At 43.2% G+C, this 19,405-nt stretch overlaps 1 protein-coding gene across 1 annotated transcript in view; it reads left to right on the top strand.

Annotated features, from left to right (window-relative positions):
• Window positions 1–12,050: 12,050 nt before the first annotated feature.
• Window positions 12,051–19,405, top strand: part of LOC147098125 (scavenger receptor cysteine-rich domain-containing protein DMBT1-like) — a 43,345-nt gene continuing 35,990 nt past the window's right edge. Inside the window, exons 1-2 of the mRNA XM_085971334.1 lie at window positions 12,051–12,096; window positions 19,365–19,397. Of these exons, the coding sequence (XP_085827460.1) occupies window positions 12,051–12,096; window positions 19,365–19,397 (79 nt within the window). The remainder of the gene's footprint in view (window positions 12,097–19,364; window positions 19,398–19,405) is intronic.

Genomic DNA, 19,405 nt, shown 5'->3' with positions numbered 1-19,405 from the left:
CCCAAACCGTTTCATTATCCTGATCCTTTGACCCAACATCATTTCTCACTATTGCAGTGATTCCATCGGCCCATCGGTGATACTCACATAAGAGTATTTAGATAAACATGAAGCTATTTAAACATATTGGTTTAACTATTGGTGCCTGAACTTCCCAGAGCTGCAGTTCCACCGTTCGAGGGTAGAACAGAGAATATGTGAGAAACAGTGAGCGGTGGGAGTGAGTGGGACTGGAGATTGACAGAGAGGCGAATGAAAGCTTTGATCTAGAGCAGGTAGTGACATTGTACTTTTATCAGAGGGATGGAGAGACAGAGAGAGACAGGCAGACAGAGATGGATAGATATAGAGAGACACAGGCCGAGAGAGAAATGCAGACAGAGACACAGACAGAGATGAGAGTGAACGCAATTAACTAAAGCATGAGGCGATCCTGTACAAGAATCAATGGGATGGAGAGAACGTTATACAGAAAGAGACATAGAGAGAGAAAAATGATAAAATGCAGAGAGAGAGCCAGAGAGAGTGAGAGAGACAGAGAGAAAAGAGAGATATAGAAACAGAGAGAGGAGATTGAAACCAATGAACTAGAGCACGTGAGAAACCTATAGCCTAATCAGAGTAATGAATAGATAGAGAGATAGATAGATAGAGAGATAGAGACATAGAATAATAGAGAGATAGATAGATAGATAGATAGATAGATAAATAGATAGATAGATAGATAGATAGATAGATAGATAGATAGATAGATAGAAAGATAGATAGATAGATAGATAGATAGATAGATAGATAGATAGATAGATAGATAGATAGATAGATAGATAGATAGATAGATAGATAGATAGATAGATAGGATGCCAGTGAAAAAATACACTAGAGTGGTTGTCAATCAGTACACCAAATAAAGGACTGATGAGAGAGAGAGAGCCCACAAGACAATAGAAACACAGAAACAGAGAACCTCGAGCAGGCAGGGTGATAAGGGAGGTAAAGTTGCAGGAGGGTTTAATAAGATCAGGACAGAGCAGCATAACCGGGAGAGACCGATTTCCAGGAAAGGTAAAAGAAGCAGAAAGACTGGGACAGCCATTTCATGTGCTTTCTCTTCACGCTCATTTAATGGCATATGGCAGACACACACCGACATTAAAGAGTTGATGTGAAAAATAAACTTTGCTGGGCAGAGCGAATGGGATAAGAGAGTGCAGCTGGAAAGTAGCGGAATCATACTGGTAGGCTGCATGTTCTACTTCATTGTTCTGACCTCCTAGACATGCAGTAGAAGCAGTCCCTCTGCTCCATGTACAAGATCCACGACCAAGTTACGATGCGGCTTTCGGGCAAAAAGGGAATCCGTTTCACGGAGGCAGGACTCAGGGTAAGAGCACTGGCAGACTGTCACATAGCAACCGTGGGGGCAATCAATCCCAAGATGGGAACTTTTCTATTAAACCCGCGAACATGGGGCTATGTATTTTCAATTCCGTAGTTGGTGGTGCGCGAGGAAGGTAAATGGTGCTGGATTTAATCTTCTGCAACATCAAGAAGAATGACACCCTGCCAGCGGCCGTGTGTCACATCATCCACTGCGCTGAAGGCAGTTGTCCCGTCTTACATCTAAATGGGAATCTCTGAGACTCTGGGTGTTAGATCCGTGTATTTTTGATGTTGTGTGTCCTTCAAAAACTGGACACGAGACTGCAGGAACAATCAACAGGTATTTACTGGATGAGGGTTACTCTAAATCTAAACGTACAGATCCCTACTCAGGGTTTATATACAGGTGTGGTCACTGCCGGTACTACAGTATACAGGAGCTGTAAAAAAGTACTTCTCCCCTTAAAGGTACATACACTACAATTCCTCCCCTTTTAGATTGACAGTACCCTAACATTCATTTAACAATTAACACTTTTAACATGCACATTAACTGAAAATAGTCCACTTATAAATTCAGTCTTTCGGGTGGCGTCCTGATCCTTTCTGGATAGCGCCTTTCCTGAGTGTTTTGTTCTTGGTGCGGAGGCCCCTTGTCGTCAGTTGATCCATCAGCTTCCGATGCCACTGTTTCTGGGGTAGATGCTACCTGTATGTCGGGTTCATCACCAGGTGCGCGAGACATGGGGTTGACTCATTCCTGTGACTCTAGGATCTGGTCGACATGGCATCTCACAATGTTCTCCCCAACATCCACTGTGTACATTTGGTCTGAGCATATCCAGACGAGATCTCTTACCTTCGGTTAAAGAACATCATGGCCGGGGTCTGGTTGGTGACTGCATGTGTCGCATTTATAATAATAATAATCAACTTTATTGTCATTGTTAGTGCACAAGTGCAGTACCACGAAATGTAGGCTCGTGGCTCCCGAGAGTGTACATTTAGATTAAGAAATTTAAACATTCAACATTCATTTGGCTTGTAATACAATAACATAAACATAACCATAATAAAGTGCATTGGCAGATCTGCAGGCTTTAGAGTTTATTTGTGGAGTTCAATAGGATGACAGCCCTGGGAAAGAAGCTGTTCCTAAATCTGATCATTTGGGTGCGAATGCATCTGTAGCGCCTCCCAGATGGCAGGAGGGCGAACAGACTGAGGCTGGGGTGGGTAGGGTCTTTGATGATGGTCCGTGACCTCTGTAAACAGCGTTTCTGGTATATATGCTCTATGGTAACAGGAAATTGTCCACCTTATGCTGCAGTGGAATGTCGTCATCGCACATGGCCCTTACTGCTTTCTTAAAGGTTTGTACGAACCTCTCAGCCAATCCATTTGTGGCTGGATGATACAGGGCGGATGTGTAATGCCTTAACCCATTCCTTTTCATGAATCTTCGAAACTCTTCGGACACAAACTGTGGTCCGTTATCAGAGCAAATCTGCTCTGGCAAGCTGTTCCTGGCAAATATGGTCCGCAGGACTGCAATAGTTTTCTCCGTGGTGGTGGACGACATTTTGATCACCTCAGGCCATTTCGAGTGCGCATCCACGGCTATTAGAAACATTGAGACCATGAATGGACCAGCAAAATCAATATGCACCCGTTGCCATGGAGATGAGGGCCACTCCCATGGGTGTAGAGGGGCATGTGGTGGTGCATTTTGGAACTTCTGGCATCCTGAGCGGCTCTTTGTCAGGTCCTCGATTTGCTGATCGATCCCCGGCCACCACACATAAGCCCTAGCAAGGCTTTTCATTTTCACCCCTCCCAGATGGCCTTCGTGAAGCTCATTGAGCTCTCTCTCCCTTAACTTGGGTGGAATTACCACTCGGGATCCACACATCAAGGTCCCCTGGCATACTGACAGCTGTTCTCCTCTGGTTGAGAATGCTGGCAACAGTGAGCCACCATGTGTTGGCCATCCCTTCACATTCAAGTAATATACCCGAGACAGTGGAGGGTCATTTCGGGTCTCCTTCTCTATATCAGCGTTAGTTACTGGCAAGCATTCAATTATAGTCGAATGAAATATTTCGACAGTGTCCACTGCTGGTGCTTCCTCCACAGTAGGCAGTGGCAGGCATGATAGCCCATCAGCGTTTCCATGCTGTTTCGTGCCCTTATACTCGATTTCATATTGGTTCACCCCTAGAAAAAGTGACCATCTTTGTAGCCATTGCGCAGTCATCACCGGAACGCCCTTCTTTGGATTAAAGATGGAGACAAGTGGTTGGTGGTCCGTCAGCAAGGTGAACTTCTGCCCGTGCAGATAGTGGTTGAACTTTTTCACTCCCCACACTAGGCTGAGGGCCTCCCTGTCAATCTGGGCATAGTTACGCTCGGCTGAGGTTAGTGACCAAGACGCAAAGGCTACCGGCCTCTCCGAGCCATCCGGGAACTTGTGCGACAGCACCGCTCCAATGCCATAAGGTGATGCATCACACGCCAACCGAATGGGTAGTGCTGGGTTGAAATGAGCCAACACCTCTTTTGATGTGATCAATTCTTTGCACTTCTGGAAAGCTCGTTTACATTCGTCATTCCACTTCCATGGTACCCCCGTTTGCAGTAGCGTGTTCAGTGGGTGTAGTACTGCAGACAAATTCGGCAAGAACTTATGGTAGTAGTTCACCAGCCCGAGGAACGACCTCAGTTGTGACACGTTTTCCGTTGCTGGAGCCTTGACTACTGCCTCAATATTTTCAGGGAACTTATGTAACCCCTCTTCATCAATAACATGGCCACAATACGAGATCTGCTTCTGGAAAAACTCGCATTTGTGGCGATTTGCTCGGAGCCCATATTCCTTCAATCTAGTGAGCACATGCTCCAGGTTGGCAAGGTGAGCACTGTCATTTTTGCCCGTGACCAGGATGTCGTCCAAATAACACTGGGTCCCTGGAATCCCTTGCAGGACTTGATCAATTGCCCTTTGCCAAATAGGCGGAGCTGATGCTACCCCGAACACCATCCGGTTGTATTGGTAGAGACCTTTATGAGTGTTGATCATGAGGTACTGTTTCGAGGCTTCTTCTACCTCCATTTGCAGGTACGCCTGGGTCAGATCAATCTTAGCGAAGCATTTCCCTCCAGATAGCGAGGCGAAAATATCTTCAATCCGCGGAAGCGGATATTGTACCGTGTGAAGGACTGGGTTCACTGTCACCTTAAATTCCCCACAGATGCGAACTTTCTTTGGTTCCCCAGGCGTATTACTCAACGACCTCTTCATTACAGGAATGATGGGTGTGGCCCACTCACTCCAGTCCATTTGGACAGTACTCCTGAACGTTCCAAACCTTCCAGCTCTGCTTCGACGGCTGGGCGGATCGCATAAGGCCTTAAAAAACTTTGGGCTTGCATTTTCCTCTATTTTGATCGTCGCTGTTATGCCTTTTAGTGTTCCAAGTCCCTCCTGGAACACTTCTTGTGCATCAGTTAGCATTTTTGACAGTCGTCCAGGTGTGGCGTCATCTTCCTTTTTGGCATCTACAGTCAGTGCTTGTATGGAATGCCAATCTAGCTGTAACTTCCAGATCCATTCACGTCCGAGTAGTGGTGGTCCTCCGTCTGGCAATACATATAGTTCCATTTTTGGTGTTTCCTTACCGATATATACAACGTTCACCCTTATTTTTTCTTTGGGGTAGACTTTTTGCCCCGTGTACATCTTCAAGACAATCTTTGTATCTCTCAAGGGTATATGTGAGAATAGCTGCTTGTAGTCCCTTCGGTTTATGACTGTTAGGGCTGATCCTGTGTCTAATTCCATTTTCACTTGGACTCCAGCTATCTTGAGCGTGACCCAGATAGTTTGATGATCCTCTGTTTGGATCACCTTGTGTAGTTTCAGGCAACCCAGCTCCTTGCTTCCAGAGTCTGTATCACTTTTCTGTTCGTCTGAACTACTCTCCGTCACCTTATGTACCTTCTTGTACTTCTCCTGTGGAGATTTCTTGCTGCTGGTTTTCTTTCCCGACCTGCAGACTCTTGCTATGTGTCCTACTTTTCCACACTTTCTGCACACTTTGTCCTTAAACCAGCAATCATTGTGGTTGTGTGTTGTTCTGCCGCAGCGATAGCACTTCACTGTTCCATGTGACATTTCATTTGTGCCATAGTCTTGCAGTCTCCGTTGTATCTCTGCAGCACCCCGTGCGGCTGCTTCGTGTGATACTGCCATGCTGAAAGCCTTGCCCAGCGTAAGATCCTTTACTGATAGAAGCCATTTCTGGGTTCCTTCACTTTGAAGCCCACACACAAATTTGTCCCATTACATATCTGCTAGTCCCGTTCCAAACTGGCAGTGTTTCGATAGCTTGCGCAGTTCCGTTAAATACTCAGCATTACTTTCATCTTTATGTTGGTTCCTTTTGTGAAACTTAAATCTTTCTGCTATCAGCAGCGGTGTGGGCTTTAAGTGGTTCTGTAGGAATGACACTATGTTTCCAAAATCCTTGTCCACTGGCTTCTCTGGGGTTATTAGGTTTTGCAATAAGCCATATAATTTTGCTCCCATGGAATTCAACAATACCAGTGCTTTCCTCTCATCTGGCACTTCATTCGCCTTGCAGTACACCTCTATGCGTTCGACATATGTCGTCCAATCTTCGGCTTCATTGTCGAACGCTGTGATACTGCCACTCTTCGGCATCCCTGGGTGTGGTTAGACTGGCTCAAAATGGTGTTTTCCCGCGCTCTCCCTTCTTCTCCGCTGCGGCTCAAAATGGCATTTTCCCACGCTCTCCCTTCTTCTCCGCTGTGGCTGCTCGGCCCTGGAACACCGGCTGCGCCCTGCGCGTTCCCCCTTCACGCCTCTCTCTCTTCTCCCATTGACGCCGTTCGGTCCTGAACACTGGCTGCGCCCTGTGCGCTCTACCCTCTCTCTTCTCCCATCGACATCATTCAGTCCTGAAAACCGCTGCGCCCTCTGCGCTCTACCCTCTCTCTTCTCCCGTCAATGCCGCTCGTTTCTGAACACTGGCTGCGCCCTGTGCGCTCTACCCTCTCTCTTCTCCCGTCGACGCTACTCGGCCTTTTCTGTGCCGTCGGTCAGCTCTAGCCGCCACTGTCCGGGAACGGTCTGCACCATACATGTTGCCAGCCAGTTTTGCTGGACCACAGTGACTGGAGAACCAAGCCCAGCACTCAACAGCCTCCCCTGCGATGCTCAATCTCTGCTGGATGACTGGGCGGTTGCTCGTGGTACACGCCCGTGCTTCTGGCCTCAACTTTCTTCCACTGTTCTCCAGGAGCGAATCCCTGGGAGGTAATGCAGAGTTGCAGGTAGGTTCGAGTCTGCCTCGTCGCCAGTGTTACATCCGTGTATTTCTGATGTTGTGTGTCCTTCAATAACTAGACACGAGACTGCAGGAACAATCAACAGGTATTTACTGGATGAGGGTTACTCTAAAACTAAACGTACAGATCCCTACTCAGGGTTCATATACAGGTGTGGTCACTGCCGGTACTACAGTATACAGGAGCTGTAAAAAAGTAGTTCTCCCCGTAAAGGTACATACACTACACTGGGGAATGCAGTAGAGACATTACCTGTAGCCTGAAGAACCCGCCCAGTGCTCTGTACTGGAAAACGGCCCCGGTCCGCTGGATAAACTTCAGTGGAACACTTGGATACAAGAGGCCCCGAACACGTTGTTCTGTCAAAATGCATCGACACTCTCTGCAGTCAGGTCAATAGAGTCTGTCTGTCAGGGAGAGGGTTTGGAATCCCTACCTCGACCTGTGTTTTCTTCTTGACACTGGTTTACTGGAAACATTGGTCTCTCAGTTGCCCCTCTGCCACTCTGCTCCGTGTCTCTAACACTCCAGCACTGCAGTGTCCGGCTCCAAATGAGTCTGTTGGTGTCCTTACCTGTCACTGTTTCCCCAAATTTCTGAGGTGCCTGAATTCTTGTTTTATTCTCCCTCACTACGTTTCCTTTCTCTGTGGAGCTGTCCTAATTATCACATCACATTTAGTATTGACTGGAAAGAGTCACTGGGTTTGGAGGCTCATGTTCCGCTTTTCTTTATATTCGGGAGATTGAACAGTTGTGTGAAAGCGAGTTTCATTCATCCTGTGGTTGTAAATCCCGTTTTGTTCTGTAGCCGATATATTACATTAGAGGCAGAAGGTGTCAGATGTGATATCGGGAAACACAAATGGACCTGAGCGACAGTTTAGTCTGTGTCTCCTTTTTCACCAGAACCAGTCATATAGGCCGCCAACTAATGGGGAATTGTCCGTGGATCGGCTCTCTACCCCTGTATAGTCCAGGGCGAGGAACACTCGGGGACGCGGTTAAAGTGAATAAACCAAAGACTGAATCTCTGTTCAGAGTGAGATCATTATAGCTGCAGTACTGGGGGGAGCCACTGGAACCATTCTGGGGCCGATCACTGATATTAAACTCCAGCTTTAGTGCGTGTAAGGGACGAAGGGAATCCTACCGGGTGATTAACAATCACGGTATTTATCAGAAGGGAGAATGATTTCATATTAATGTGTTACATATAATTACCTCAATATGTTATAATTTAAAGCAACTGCTGCTCTACTGTGTGAGGTGACCTGTTGCTGCTCCGGGCCTGTCCCAATGGGGTTATCGGTCCAGCTCTCGCCCAGCTGGTGCCGACCGACAGCGGGAATGGTGACCGGCCCGATTTGGGAATCTCCCGGCTCGGAGTGTACATGGATCTCACATTCTCCTCTCTGAATCGGTGAAGTCAATTTAAAGAAGTGAGCGCCGCTACGCTACGAACCGCTCTTGGGAAAGGCATTAACTGGGATTGAATCCATCTGATTGTTGGTGTTTAGTCACTCAATCCTTTTCCGAATACTTTAGTGCTGGGTAAAGGGCTGCAGCACATCAGAAAGTGAGAGGATTCATTCTTCTTTATATGTAATAAAATGATAATATCAGTAATAACGATCAGTAAAGTTGGTCTGAGACCAAAATCATCTCTCATGGGGATTTACGTCCGTGTTTCCCTGATAGACTCCTATTTTCACTCACAAACCGGTATTCAGTGTTGAATAACAGTCCGGGTGGAATAAGCGCGGGGTCTTGGAGTCAGAAGCAAATGTGCGGCACTGTGGGAGTCTGTACTGCACAGTGGGGCACAAGAGTGTGTAGCTCTGGGGGGCTTTGGAGATTTGATAATCAGGGGAATAGACAGGCGTTTCTGCAACCACAAATATGAGTTCCCAATGGTGTATTGCCTCCCTGGTGCCGAGGTAAAATATATCATTGAACGGGTGCAGGACATTGTGCGAGGGGAAGGGGAACAGGAGAAGTTGTGGTCCATATTGGAAACAATGGCATTGGCAGGAAAAAGGCTGAGGTCAAACAGGCAGAATTTCAGAAGATGGAAAACTATTAAAGAATAGGTCCTCAAAGGTGATCTGCTCTGAAATTCTCCCAGTGCCACGTGCCAGTGAGCACATAAACAGGAAGACAGTGCAGGTGAATGCGTGGCTGGAGAAGTGGTGCAGGATGGAAGACTTCAGATTTCTGGGGCATTGTGACCAGTTGTCGGGTAGAGGGGACCTGTACAGGCAGGACAGGTTGCACCTGAGCAGGGTTGGGACCAATGTCCTCATGGGGAGTTTTATTAGTGCCCTGGGCGAGGGTTTGAACTAATTTGGCCGGGGAAAGGGCCAAATGTAGCAGGATGTAGCAGCACGGAGGAGAGACCAGGTGCATAGAAACAGCAACAGAACAAACAATAACTTATTAAGAGAAGAAAAGAAAATGAGGAAAGAAACAAAGCCGACTAGCATGGTTTTGGAATGCATGTGTGTTAGTGCAAGGACTGCTACAAATAATGTTGACGAGCTACAGGTGCAAGTTGCCACATGGGTTTATAATAAATTCACCATGATGGAAAACTGGCTTAAACATGGGCAGGAATGTGAACTAAACATTCATGGCTACAATATAGTAAGGATGGATAGGGAAGGGGAAAATAATGGAGGGCTGGCAGATTGATCAAGGATAATATTACAGTTCTTGAAAGGGATGGTATGTTAGATAGTTAAAACACTGAATAGATTAGCCTAGAGTTACGGGACAGAAAATGAGCTGTTATATTTCTGAGGAATGAAACAGTACTGGATCTAGTTCTGGGTAACGAAGTAGAGCAATGCAGTGTGATTCAGAGTGAGAACATCTGGGTAATAGTGATCATAATATAATTATGTGTAACTTGTTATGAACATGGTACAAGAAAAATTAAATGTGAAAGTAATCAAATGGAAGAGAACTAAAATTTCACTGATTTGAGAAGTGATCTAGCATATGTAGATTAAAAAAATGTCCAGGAAAACAGTAAAGGGACAATGACCGGCCTTGAAGGCGGAGATGTTTCGGGCACACTACAAACATATCCCCATAAAGAGGGAAAATTGGGTATCCAAAACTAGAGCTCCCTGGATGACAAAGGAAATAGAGATTAAAATAAAACAGAAAACTGAGGTTTATGACAAAAGGAAGATAGAGAATACAATTGATAACCAGGCAAATTAAAGAGAGTGCAGAGGGCAATTGAAAAAGGATATAAGAGCAAAGAGAGAGAATGCTAAAATATTAGCTTGTAATGTAAAAGGAACCCCCAAATCTTCTACATACGTATAAGAAGCGAAAGGATAGTTAAAGGAATTGTGAGGCCGATTAGGGGCAAATAATGAAATATTCTTGTGGAGGCAGAGGGCATGACTGAGCTACTGAATGAATACTTTGCATCTATTTTCACAAAGGAAGAGAATGATGTTAATGTCGGAGTAGAGGAGTGGGGAGTAGAGATATTGGATAAGATAAAAAAGATATAAAGGAGCTGCTAAATATGTTGGCACCACACAAAGTTAACAAGTCACCCGGTCCAGATAGGTGAATCCGAGCTTGCTAAGGGAAGCTAGGATAGAGATAACAGATGCTCTGACCACAAGCTTGCAATCTCCATGGATATTGGAGTGGTGCCAGAGGGCTGGAGGATTGTAACTGTCACACACCTGTTCAAAAATGCGGAGAGGGAAAAACCAGGAAACTACAGGCCAGTCAGTCTAACGTCAGTGGCGGTTGGATAAAACTACTAGAGGCCATTGTCAAGCACAAAATTAATTCTCACTTGGAGAAGCATAGGTTAATAACGGAGAGCCAGCATGTATTATTTAAAGGTAATTCGTTTCTGACTAAACTGATTGAGTTCTCTGATGAAGTAACAGAGATGACTGATGAAGGTACTGCAGTACATGTTGTATCAATGGACTTTCAAAAGCCATTTAATAAAGTATCTCACAGAAGACTAATCCGAAAATAGACGCTCATTATATTAAAGGGATGATGGTAACTTGTGCAGTACATTGGCTAAGGAATAGGAGGCAGAGAGTAGTGGTGAAGGAATTTTTATCTGACTGGATAGAATTATGAAGTGGGGTCCCCCAGGTGTCGGTATTAGGACCATTGCTTTTCTTGCAATCTATAAATGACCTGGACTTATGTGCATGGAATACAATTTCAAATATTGCAGATGATATACATTGATGCAACGTATTATATAGTGAGTTTTATAAATGTCATAATTCATCAAGAAACTTCTCGTGAAATAATGCTGGATGGCCAGCTGATGGCGCCGTCCAAGGAGTATAAGTACTCGGGCATCGGCCCCAGCCTACCAGGGACATTTTGTAAGACAAGGAACTAGTGAAGTACAACTAGACCTCCATGTTCTGAAACAGGTTGATTAAAGCCTTGCTTTATGCACAAACCAATTGTGTAGTGAGTTTTATTATGTCAGTGAACATTATAGCAGCAGAATTCAGAAAGACATAGACATACCGGTGAAATGGGCAGACGCATAGAACATGCAATTTAACGTGGATAAGTGTGAAATGCTGCACTTTGAGAGGAATAATATGGAGAGACAGTATAATCTAAATGGTACTATTTTGAGGGGTGCAAGAACAGAGGGAACTGACAAATATTTGTAGATGACTGGGGAAGTTGAGAGGGTGGTAAAGAATGCGTATGGGATAGTTGGCTTTGTAAATATGGGTATTGAATATAAAAAACTAGTCAATAATGCTAAAACTTTACAAATCTCTGGTTTTGCCTCAGCTGGAGTATTGGATACAATTCTGCGCACCAGACTTAAGAAAGGAGTTTCGGGTTATAGGCAAACAGCTGGGGATGTGGAACTAAATTGAACAGCTCTTTCTAAGAGCCGGCACAAGCAGAACGGGCCGAATGGCCTCCTTCTGTTCTGTATGATTCTGTGATCCGGATGCGGGGTCGGTGATTCATTTTGTTTATCAGACTCACGCAGATCAACCGCAGTGGATGGAACCTGGGCTCTTTGCATCCATTAATGAGCAGGTTCCTTCTCATTGGTGTATTTTACCAGGCTGCAATTCACGGTTAACACATTTCAAAATCTATTGGTTATTTTGAAAGAAACATTGGTTTCTGTACAAACAGTAATCCACGAATTAAGTTCCAGCTCAGTCGGGGTGTCGGAAGGTGCTGGAGGGCCCGCTCGGTAACTGGGAAGAACATTCGGTTAATGTTCATGTCCTGTCGCTGTAACCGGCTCCGGGGACGATGCTGCGGTCTTTCCTGACCATCTTTTTACTGCAGCTTCTCAACTGTGAGTCATCGCTGATTATTAATATTATAATCTGCGCCTCATTAATACAATTATTGCTCTTTACTACTGAACATATTGAGGTGATGTGGAAAGCAAATGTTGTTTTCTTGAATTGTAATAACGTCATCTAGAGCTTAATGGGATATCGGGGCTGGTTTCTCAATCGCCTTCACATGCTGCTCCTGTACAGACAGAGCAGACTGGAGTTCAAAATCTAATCGGACGATTTAAACTGAACCTGTTCGAAGTAGAGCGCGTTCACTGATATAAAGGAGTGTATCGGGGTCTGGGTCCATTTACAGAAAACTGGTATATTTTATTCAAGTTTGCAATTGATTGGGATCGTATGAGGTGAATATTGAAATGGTTTATTTAATTTGTAGAAGTTTCATTTAATACATATTTTGGGCAGTTTGTTTGATTTTAAGTTCCATCAACTTCAAATAGGGAATCAATTCTCCATTTCTGTCGGTGACAATGAGCGGGTTTAGAATACTCTTCAACTGATTAACACCGATTTTAAATTGCCACTCGAGATTTGTGTCAAACTTAGATTTAAAACAGAAATCGGTCACAAATACCGCGGCAGTTTTGTTTTGTTTTGTCCCCTGCGGCTCTTGTACAGACAGAACAGACTGGAGTTGAAATTCTAATCGAATTATTTAAACCGAGCCTGCTAGAAGCAGAGCGCGGTCACTGTTAGAATAGAGTGTATCGGTGTCTGGGGTGTAAGTGAAGTCACTGAGTGTAGAACACCAGTCAAAGCTGCACCTACTGCCGACTGAACCCACACACATTTCTGTGACTGATATTTCTCAGCAGAAATGCTGTCTGACCCCAGTGTTTTGCCGAGACTGGAACTAACACACAGTTTGTCCAGCGTTAGAGTGTTGTACCAGGTCTATAATATTGTATAATAAAATATTAACTAGCGGTGCAATCAATATTGTTTCAATTAGCATTAATTCTTAGTATTTTTTAGTACTTTATCCCAAAAGAAGATGTCACTGAAACTTCTTGAATCTCTGGGGAGTTTGCTGTGAGTGTTGTTGTTTAGTTTATCTATGTATACGCTTTTTATTACCACGATAATATAATTATTGGTCTTTACTACGGAAGACATTGAGGTGATGTGGAATTTTAAGGTTGTTTCCTTGAATTTTAATAGTGTCCTGTAGAGTTTAATGAGATATCGGACTGATTTCGCATTCGCCTTCCACCTGTGCCTTTTATACAGACAGAGCGGACTAGAGTGGAAAATATAATCGGATTATTTAAGCTGAGCCTGTTAGATGTAGAGCGCATTCACTGATAGAATAGAGTGTATCGGAGTCTGGGGTGTAAGTGAAATCTCTGAGTGTAGAACACCAGTCAAAGCTGCACCTACTGCCGACTGAACTCACACACACATTTCTGTGACAGATATTTCTCAGTAGAAGTGCTGTCTGACCCCCGTGTGATAGAGTGAACTGAAATATTTTAAAAAGTTTTTCAGTATTAGAATGTTGGATGAGTTTATAAATATTTTCTAATAAAATATTAACTAGTGGTGGAACCAATATTGTAAAAATTTACGTTAATCATTAGTACAATTATAATTAAATACACTCTCCAACTATTGATGTTAATATAATTTCCTAAATGTTTGGAGAATTTTCTGTGTGTGTTGTCGCTTAGTTAGTGATTACCTTCTAAGTTTTGAACTTTTAATATTAAATTATTGTTCCAGATCGAACAATTACCTGTACAGAGTCATGTAATAATTAAGCTTTCTCAGTCTGTGTCCACGTGCCCCATACTTTTCACACAGAGTCATGTAGAATTTAATGAGCTATTGAGATTGTTTCTAAATCTCCTTCCACATTCTCCATACTTTTTATAAAGTGTCATGTAGGGTTTATTCATATTTCGGGACTTGTTCCTCAGTCTCCTTCCACTTGCTCGATATTTTTTGCTGAGGTTTTTGGTCGGTGACTCCATTCAGTTTCTCTCTGTTTCCAGCGTGTGTTTGGTTATATTTATTAACCTCTATCAATAACAAATGCTGGTTTACTGACAGGGAAACGTTATCGTACTGCTATCAGACACTTTGTGAGTTTAAAGAGATAGACTTCTGTGGTTAAATTTATTTTATTTTAAAAAACCTATTGAATACTAAAATCCTGTTTTGTAGATAATTTAAAGAACATTTTCTGCAAATCATAGAACGGAGAAAAAGCATGAAATGTCTATCACTCCCTGAATCATTGTCTCAAGTCGCCTGCTGATCAAATTCAATTTGAAGAAAACGGGCATCTTCTCTTCAAATTTGTCATTCATTGGGATCGCATGAAGTGAATATTGAAATGCTTTACGCCTTTTGAAGAATTCTCTTTTAAAACATATTTTGGGTTGGTTGTTTCATTTTAAATTGCATCAACTACAAATAGGGAAACTTTACCCATTTCTGTCGATGTCATTCTATTCAGATATAAGAATATTTTACATCCGAATAGCAATTATTTTAAATTCCCAGGTGAGCCTTGAGTGAAATTTAGTTTTAAAACCGAAATCTAAGTCACTACCGCAGCAGTTTGTTTTATTTTGTCCCCTGCAGCTCCTGAACAGACAGAGCAGACTGGAGTTGAAATTCTAATCCAATTATTTAAACCGAGCCTGCTAGAAGCAGTGCGCACTCACTGTTAGAATAGAGTGTGTCGGAGTCTGGGGTGTAAGTGAACTCACTGAGTGTGTTAAGATAAATACTACTTAGACGTGGAACCAATATTGTTCAATTTGCATTCATTATCAGTACAATCATTGTTAAGGTTACTCTCCAAACAAATATGTTCCTGAAATTTCCACACTGTCCGGGAGTGTGCGTATTGTTGTTTAGTCAGTGATGACCTTCAAAATTATGAACTTTTTATCTGAAATTAATCCTTCTATTTCATACATTTATATTAACAGTGTCACGTAATAATTAACGTACCTCAGTCTCCTTCCACATACCCATGTTTTTTATACAATATCAGGTAGTGTTTAATAAGATATCCCGACTGGTTTCTCAATCTCCTTCCAACTGCTCGATAATCTTTGCTGAGTTTGTCGGTCGATGACTTCATTCAGTTTCTCTCAGTTTCCAGTGTGTGTTTGGTTATATTCATTAATCTCGATCATTAACAAAGCCTGGTTTACTGACAGGGTAACATTATCGCACTGTTATCAGATGCATTGTACATTTAACGAAATATGTTACCGTGATTTATTTGATGTTATAAAACTGATTGGAAACTAAAATCCTGTTTTATAGATAGCTTAAAGAACATTTTCTGCAAATTATAGAACGGAGAAAAATCATGAAATGTATCCCACTCCCTGAATCATTTTCACAAATCGCGTGTTGATGAAAATCAATTTACAGATAATGGGCATATTTCATTCAAATATGTCATTCATTGGGATCGTATGAAATGAAGTGAAGTGAAGTGAATATTGAAATGTTTTTGTTAATTTGTAGAATTTTAATTTAATACATATTTGGGTTGTTTGTTTGATTTTAAAATTCCATCAACTTCAAATTGGAAACAATTGTTCAATTCTGTCGGTGACAGTAAATATGTGTATTATATATTGCATCTGATCAAAACTTACTTTAATTTTCAGAGGATCTTTGTGTCAAATTTAGATTTTAAACCGAAATCGAGCACAAACTCCGCACCAGTTATTGTTATTTTGTTCCCTGCGGCTCTCGTACAGACAGAGCAGACTGGAGATGATATTCCAGTCGGTGTTTCAAACAGAGCCTGTTGGAAGTAGAGCGCGGTCACTGTTAGAATAGAGTGTATCGGAGTCTGGGGTGTAAGTGAACTCACTGAGTGTAGAACCAGTCAAAGCTGCACCTACTGCCGAATGAACCCACATAGAGATTTCGGTCCCAGATATTTCTCAGTGAAGCGCTGTCTGACACCATGTGATGCAGAGAATTGACCTATTTTTAAAAATGTGTTCAGCGTTGGAGCATTTGACAAGGACTATAAATATTGTAAAAGTTAAATATTAACTAGAGGTGGAACCAATATTGCCTCAATTAGTAATCATTATTTATGGAGTTGTTATCAAGTACACTCATCATAACTGATGGTATTGAAAGATCCTAAATCACACCGGGTTTTGCTGTATGCTATTTTTGTTTAATTTGTGAGGATCGTCAAAACTATGAGCTTTTTATGTTAAATTAAGCTTTCTATTTCATACATTTATACGAACAGTGTCATGTAACAATTAATGTTTCTCAGTCTCTTTCCACATGGCCCATACTTTTTCTACAGAATCATGTAGTGTTTAATGAGATAACGGGACATGTTTCTCAATCTCTTGCCACATGTCCCATACTTTATATACATTGTCATGTCGTGTTTAATGAGGTATAGGGACTTGTTTCTTAATATCCTACCAATTACTCCATAGTTTTAGATAGCATTTAGTGAGATAGCGGGACATGTTTCTCAATCTCCTTCCACATGTCCCATGCTCTGGTAGTTTTGTGTAACAAATCCTGATTTTGTTTGTATATTTAACTTCGGCAGATAGCGATCAGAGCACTTTTTCCTGTTCTTGTCAATATTCGATGCGTGTTTGCTGATTTTCTAACCATTGTAACGTTTATCCAAGCACTAGTTAAGGGCTATGGAGATATTTTGTTTGAAATTACTCTTTGCGCTGTTAACGCGCAGAGTCTGGATTGTTTGGTGTGAGCTCCCTCTGGTGTTTTACTGGAGGTTTTAACCTACAATTAAAGATTTTCTATTCATTTGCTTCTTAAACATAACAGGAACTCATTTAATTGTGAAAGCTGTTCAAGTCGGACTTGAAATCATTTAATATAAAATAATTATTTGGATTCTTGACAGACCTGATAGTCTGACATGAGAACAATTTTCTTATAAACACTCTCTAGTGACTCTATTTTGTAATCTCAAAATGACCAATTCTAACAGAAGCGTTGAGTTTTTAACGTTTTTGAGTAAATACTGAAAGAATTTTCCCACTAGTCTGTCAATGGTTAACAATAAAGATGAATTTGCAGGACAGCAGAGTGTTGGGAAGGACTGCAGAGGCTCTCCTGGAGTGGAAGTTTGTAACGCTCTGTCAACATTACAGAGCCCGGGCCAAAACGAGACCAGAGAGATTCTGTTTGGAAACTGCTCTCATTCAAGTATTCTTGACAAACGCAGCTGATGACAGGAATGGTGTCACGTTGTCTGTAATATATAGCCGGGAGAATAGAAAGAGACCTGGAGATCTGTGGGACACAATACCATCAGGGGGGTTGGAAGCAGGTCAACAAACTGGCTGCATTTCAAAAAGCAGCAAAGCTTAAGCAGTGAATGAGAGGACCATCAACCGAACATCATTAACAGGTAAAATGATGGACCAATCGGCGAGGACAGTTTACAAGAGAATTCGCTCAGCAGGAACTTAATGAGGAACACCCAGCACGGATATAGGAGGTGGGAACCCGCCTGACAAACGGCTCATTTTGTTTTGTTTGGTGAACTTAGAAATAAAATGAGTAGCAGAAACTTCCAGTTACAACTTTATTGAAACTTTGAAATTTCCACGTGGAAAACATTGGTTTAAAATAAAAGAGATGAAATGCATCACACAATAAGATTATCTGTAACATAATTTCAATCATATTTATGTTCCATCATGAACTTTGCATGGGAATCCTTTACCTCGCTACCTAATATCACTGTGAGAGAGCCCTCAAATTAGGCTGCCCTCAAAAGTTGTCACCATCCTCTGGCTGCTTCACGACAATATGCCATCCGTGTTCCAGACCAATGGATCCACCACAAACCCAATTCACGTATGGACCGTGGTCAAGCAAGGTTGTGTTATCGCAGCAACGCTCTTCTCAATCTTCCTTGCTGCAATGCTCCATCTCATCCTCAGTAAGCTCCTCGCTGGAGTGGAGCTAATCTACAGAACAAACAGGACTGTTCAACCTCCATCACCTCAAGTCCAGGTCCAACGTCGTCCCATCCTCTCTCATCAAATTACATTAAGCAGACAATGCTTGCTTCTGCACACACTCTGAGGTCGAACTCCAAACCATCGTCAACACCTTCACTGAAGCGTACGTGAGCATGGGCCTTACCCTAAACATCCGTAAGGCAAAGGTCCTCTATCAACCTGCACCCGCCACACAATACTGCTCCCCGATTATCAAAATCCATGACGACACCTTGGACAACACGGGCCACTTTCCGTACCTCGGGAGCCTACTGTCAACAAGGGCAGACATCGATGACAAAGTCCAACACCGCCAGTGCAGCCTTCGGTCGCCTGAGGAAGTGAGTGTTTGAAGACCAGGACCTCAAACCCAGCACCAATCTCACAGTCAAAAGAGCAGTAGTGATACCCGCCCTCCTGTATGCTTCAGAGGCATGGGCCTTCACACAAACGCACACTGACCCCTGGGCGCACTCTCTCCTTGTGGTGACGGTGCTCGGGCCCCATTTATTACCAGTGTGTCGGTGCCCAGAGATGGCGGTGGTGATGGACCTGCTTCTCCCACCTAAAAGCACTGGAGAATTACCACGAATGCTGCCTCCGCAACATCCTGCAAATCCATTGGCAGGATAAAGGCACCAACGTCAGTATTCTCGCTCAGGCCATCATGTCCAGCATCGAAACTTTGTCCACGCTCTATCAGATCCGATCGACGAGCCAGGACATCCGCATGCCCAATACGAGACTCCCAAAGCAAGCGCTCTACTCGGAGCTCCAACACGGCAAGAGAACCCCAGGTGGGCAGAGGAAACACTTCAAGGACACCCGCAAAGTCTCCTTGAATAAGTGCAACAACCCCACCGACACCTGGGAATCCCTGGCCCAAGACCGCACAACGTTGAGGAGAAGCATTCGGGAGGAGCAGGTCCATCACCACCGCCATCTCTGGGCACCGACACACTGGTAATAAATGGGGCCCGAGCACCGTCACCACAAGGAGAGAGTGCGCCCAGGGATCAGTGTGTGTTTGTGTGAAAATCATTCTCGATAAACTGTAGGCACTTTACAAATGTCAGGTTGCTGCATAGATTGTATTTGCGGTTTTATAAGGAATGAAGAACAGATGAAATCACAGACCCCGGTATCAGTTCTTTCGCAAATTGATGGGAAATTTTACCGCACAGTTCTTTGTATTTGTGACTTTTTTTTCTGACAGTTTTATCCATTTCTTGCCCAAGCGAACTCTAATTCTCAATGTCTCATTTCAGGCAGACCCGGGAACAGTCAAGCTCACCCGTCAGGTAATCGC

The sequence above is a fragment of the Somniosus microcephalus genome, chromosome 30, assembly GCF_052327205.1.
Source record: "Somniosus microcephalus isolate GS21.2 chromosome 30, FLI_Smic_1.0, whole genome shotgun sequence".
Classification (NCBI taxonomy): domain Eukaryota; kingdom Metazoa; phylum Chordata; class Chondrichthyes; order Squaliformes; family Somniosidae; genus Somniosus; species Somniosus microcephalus.
This window is presented reverse-complemented; position numbering and strand designations above follow the sequence as displayed.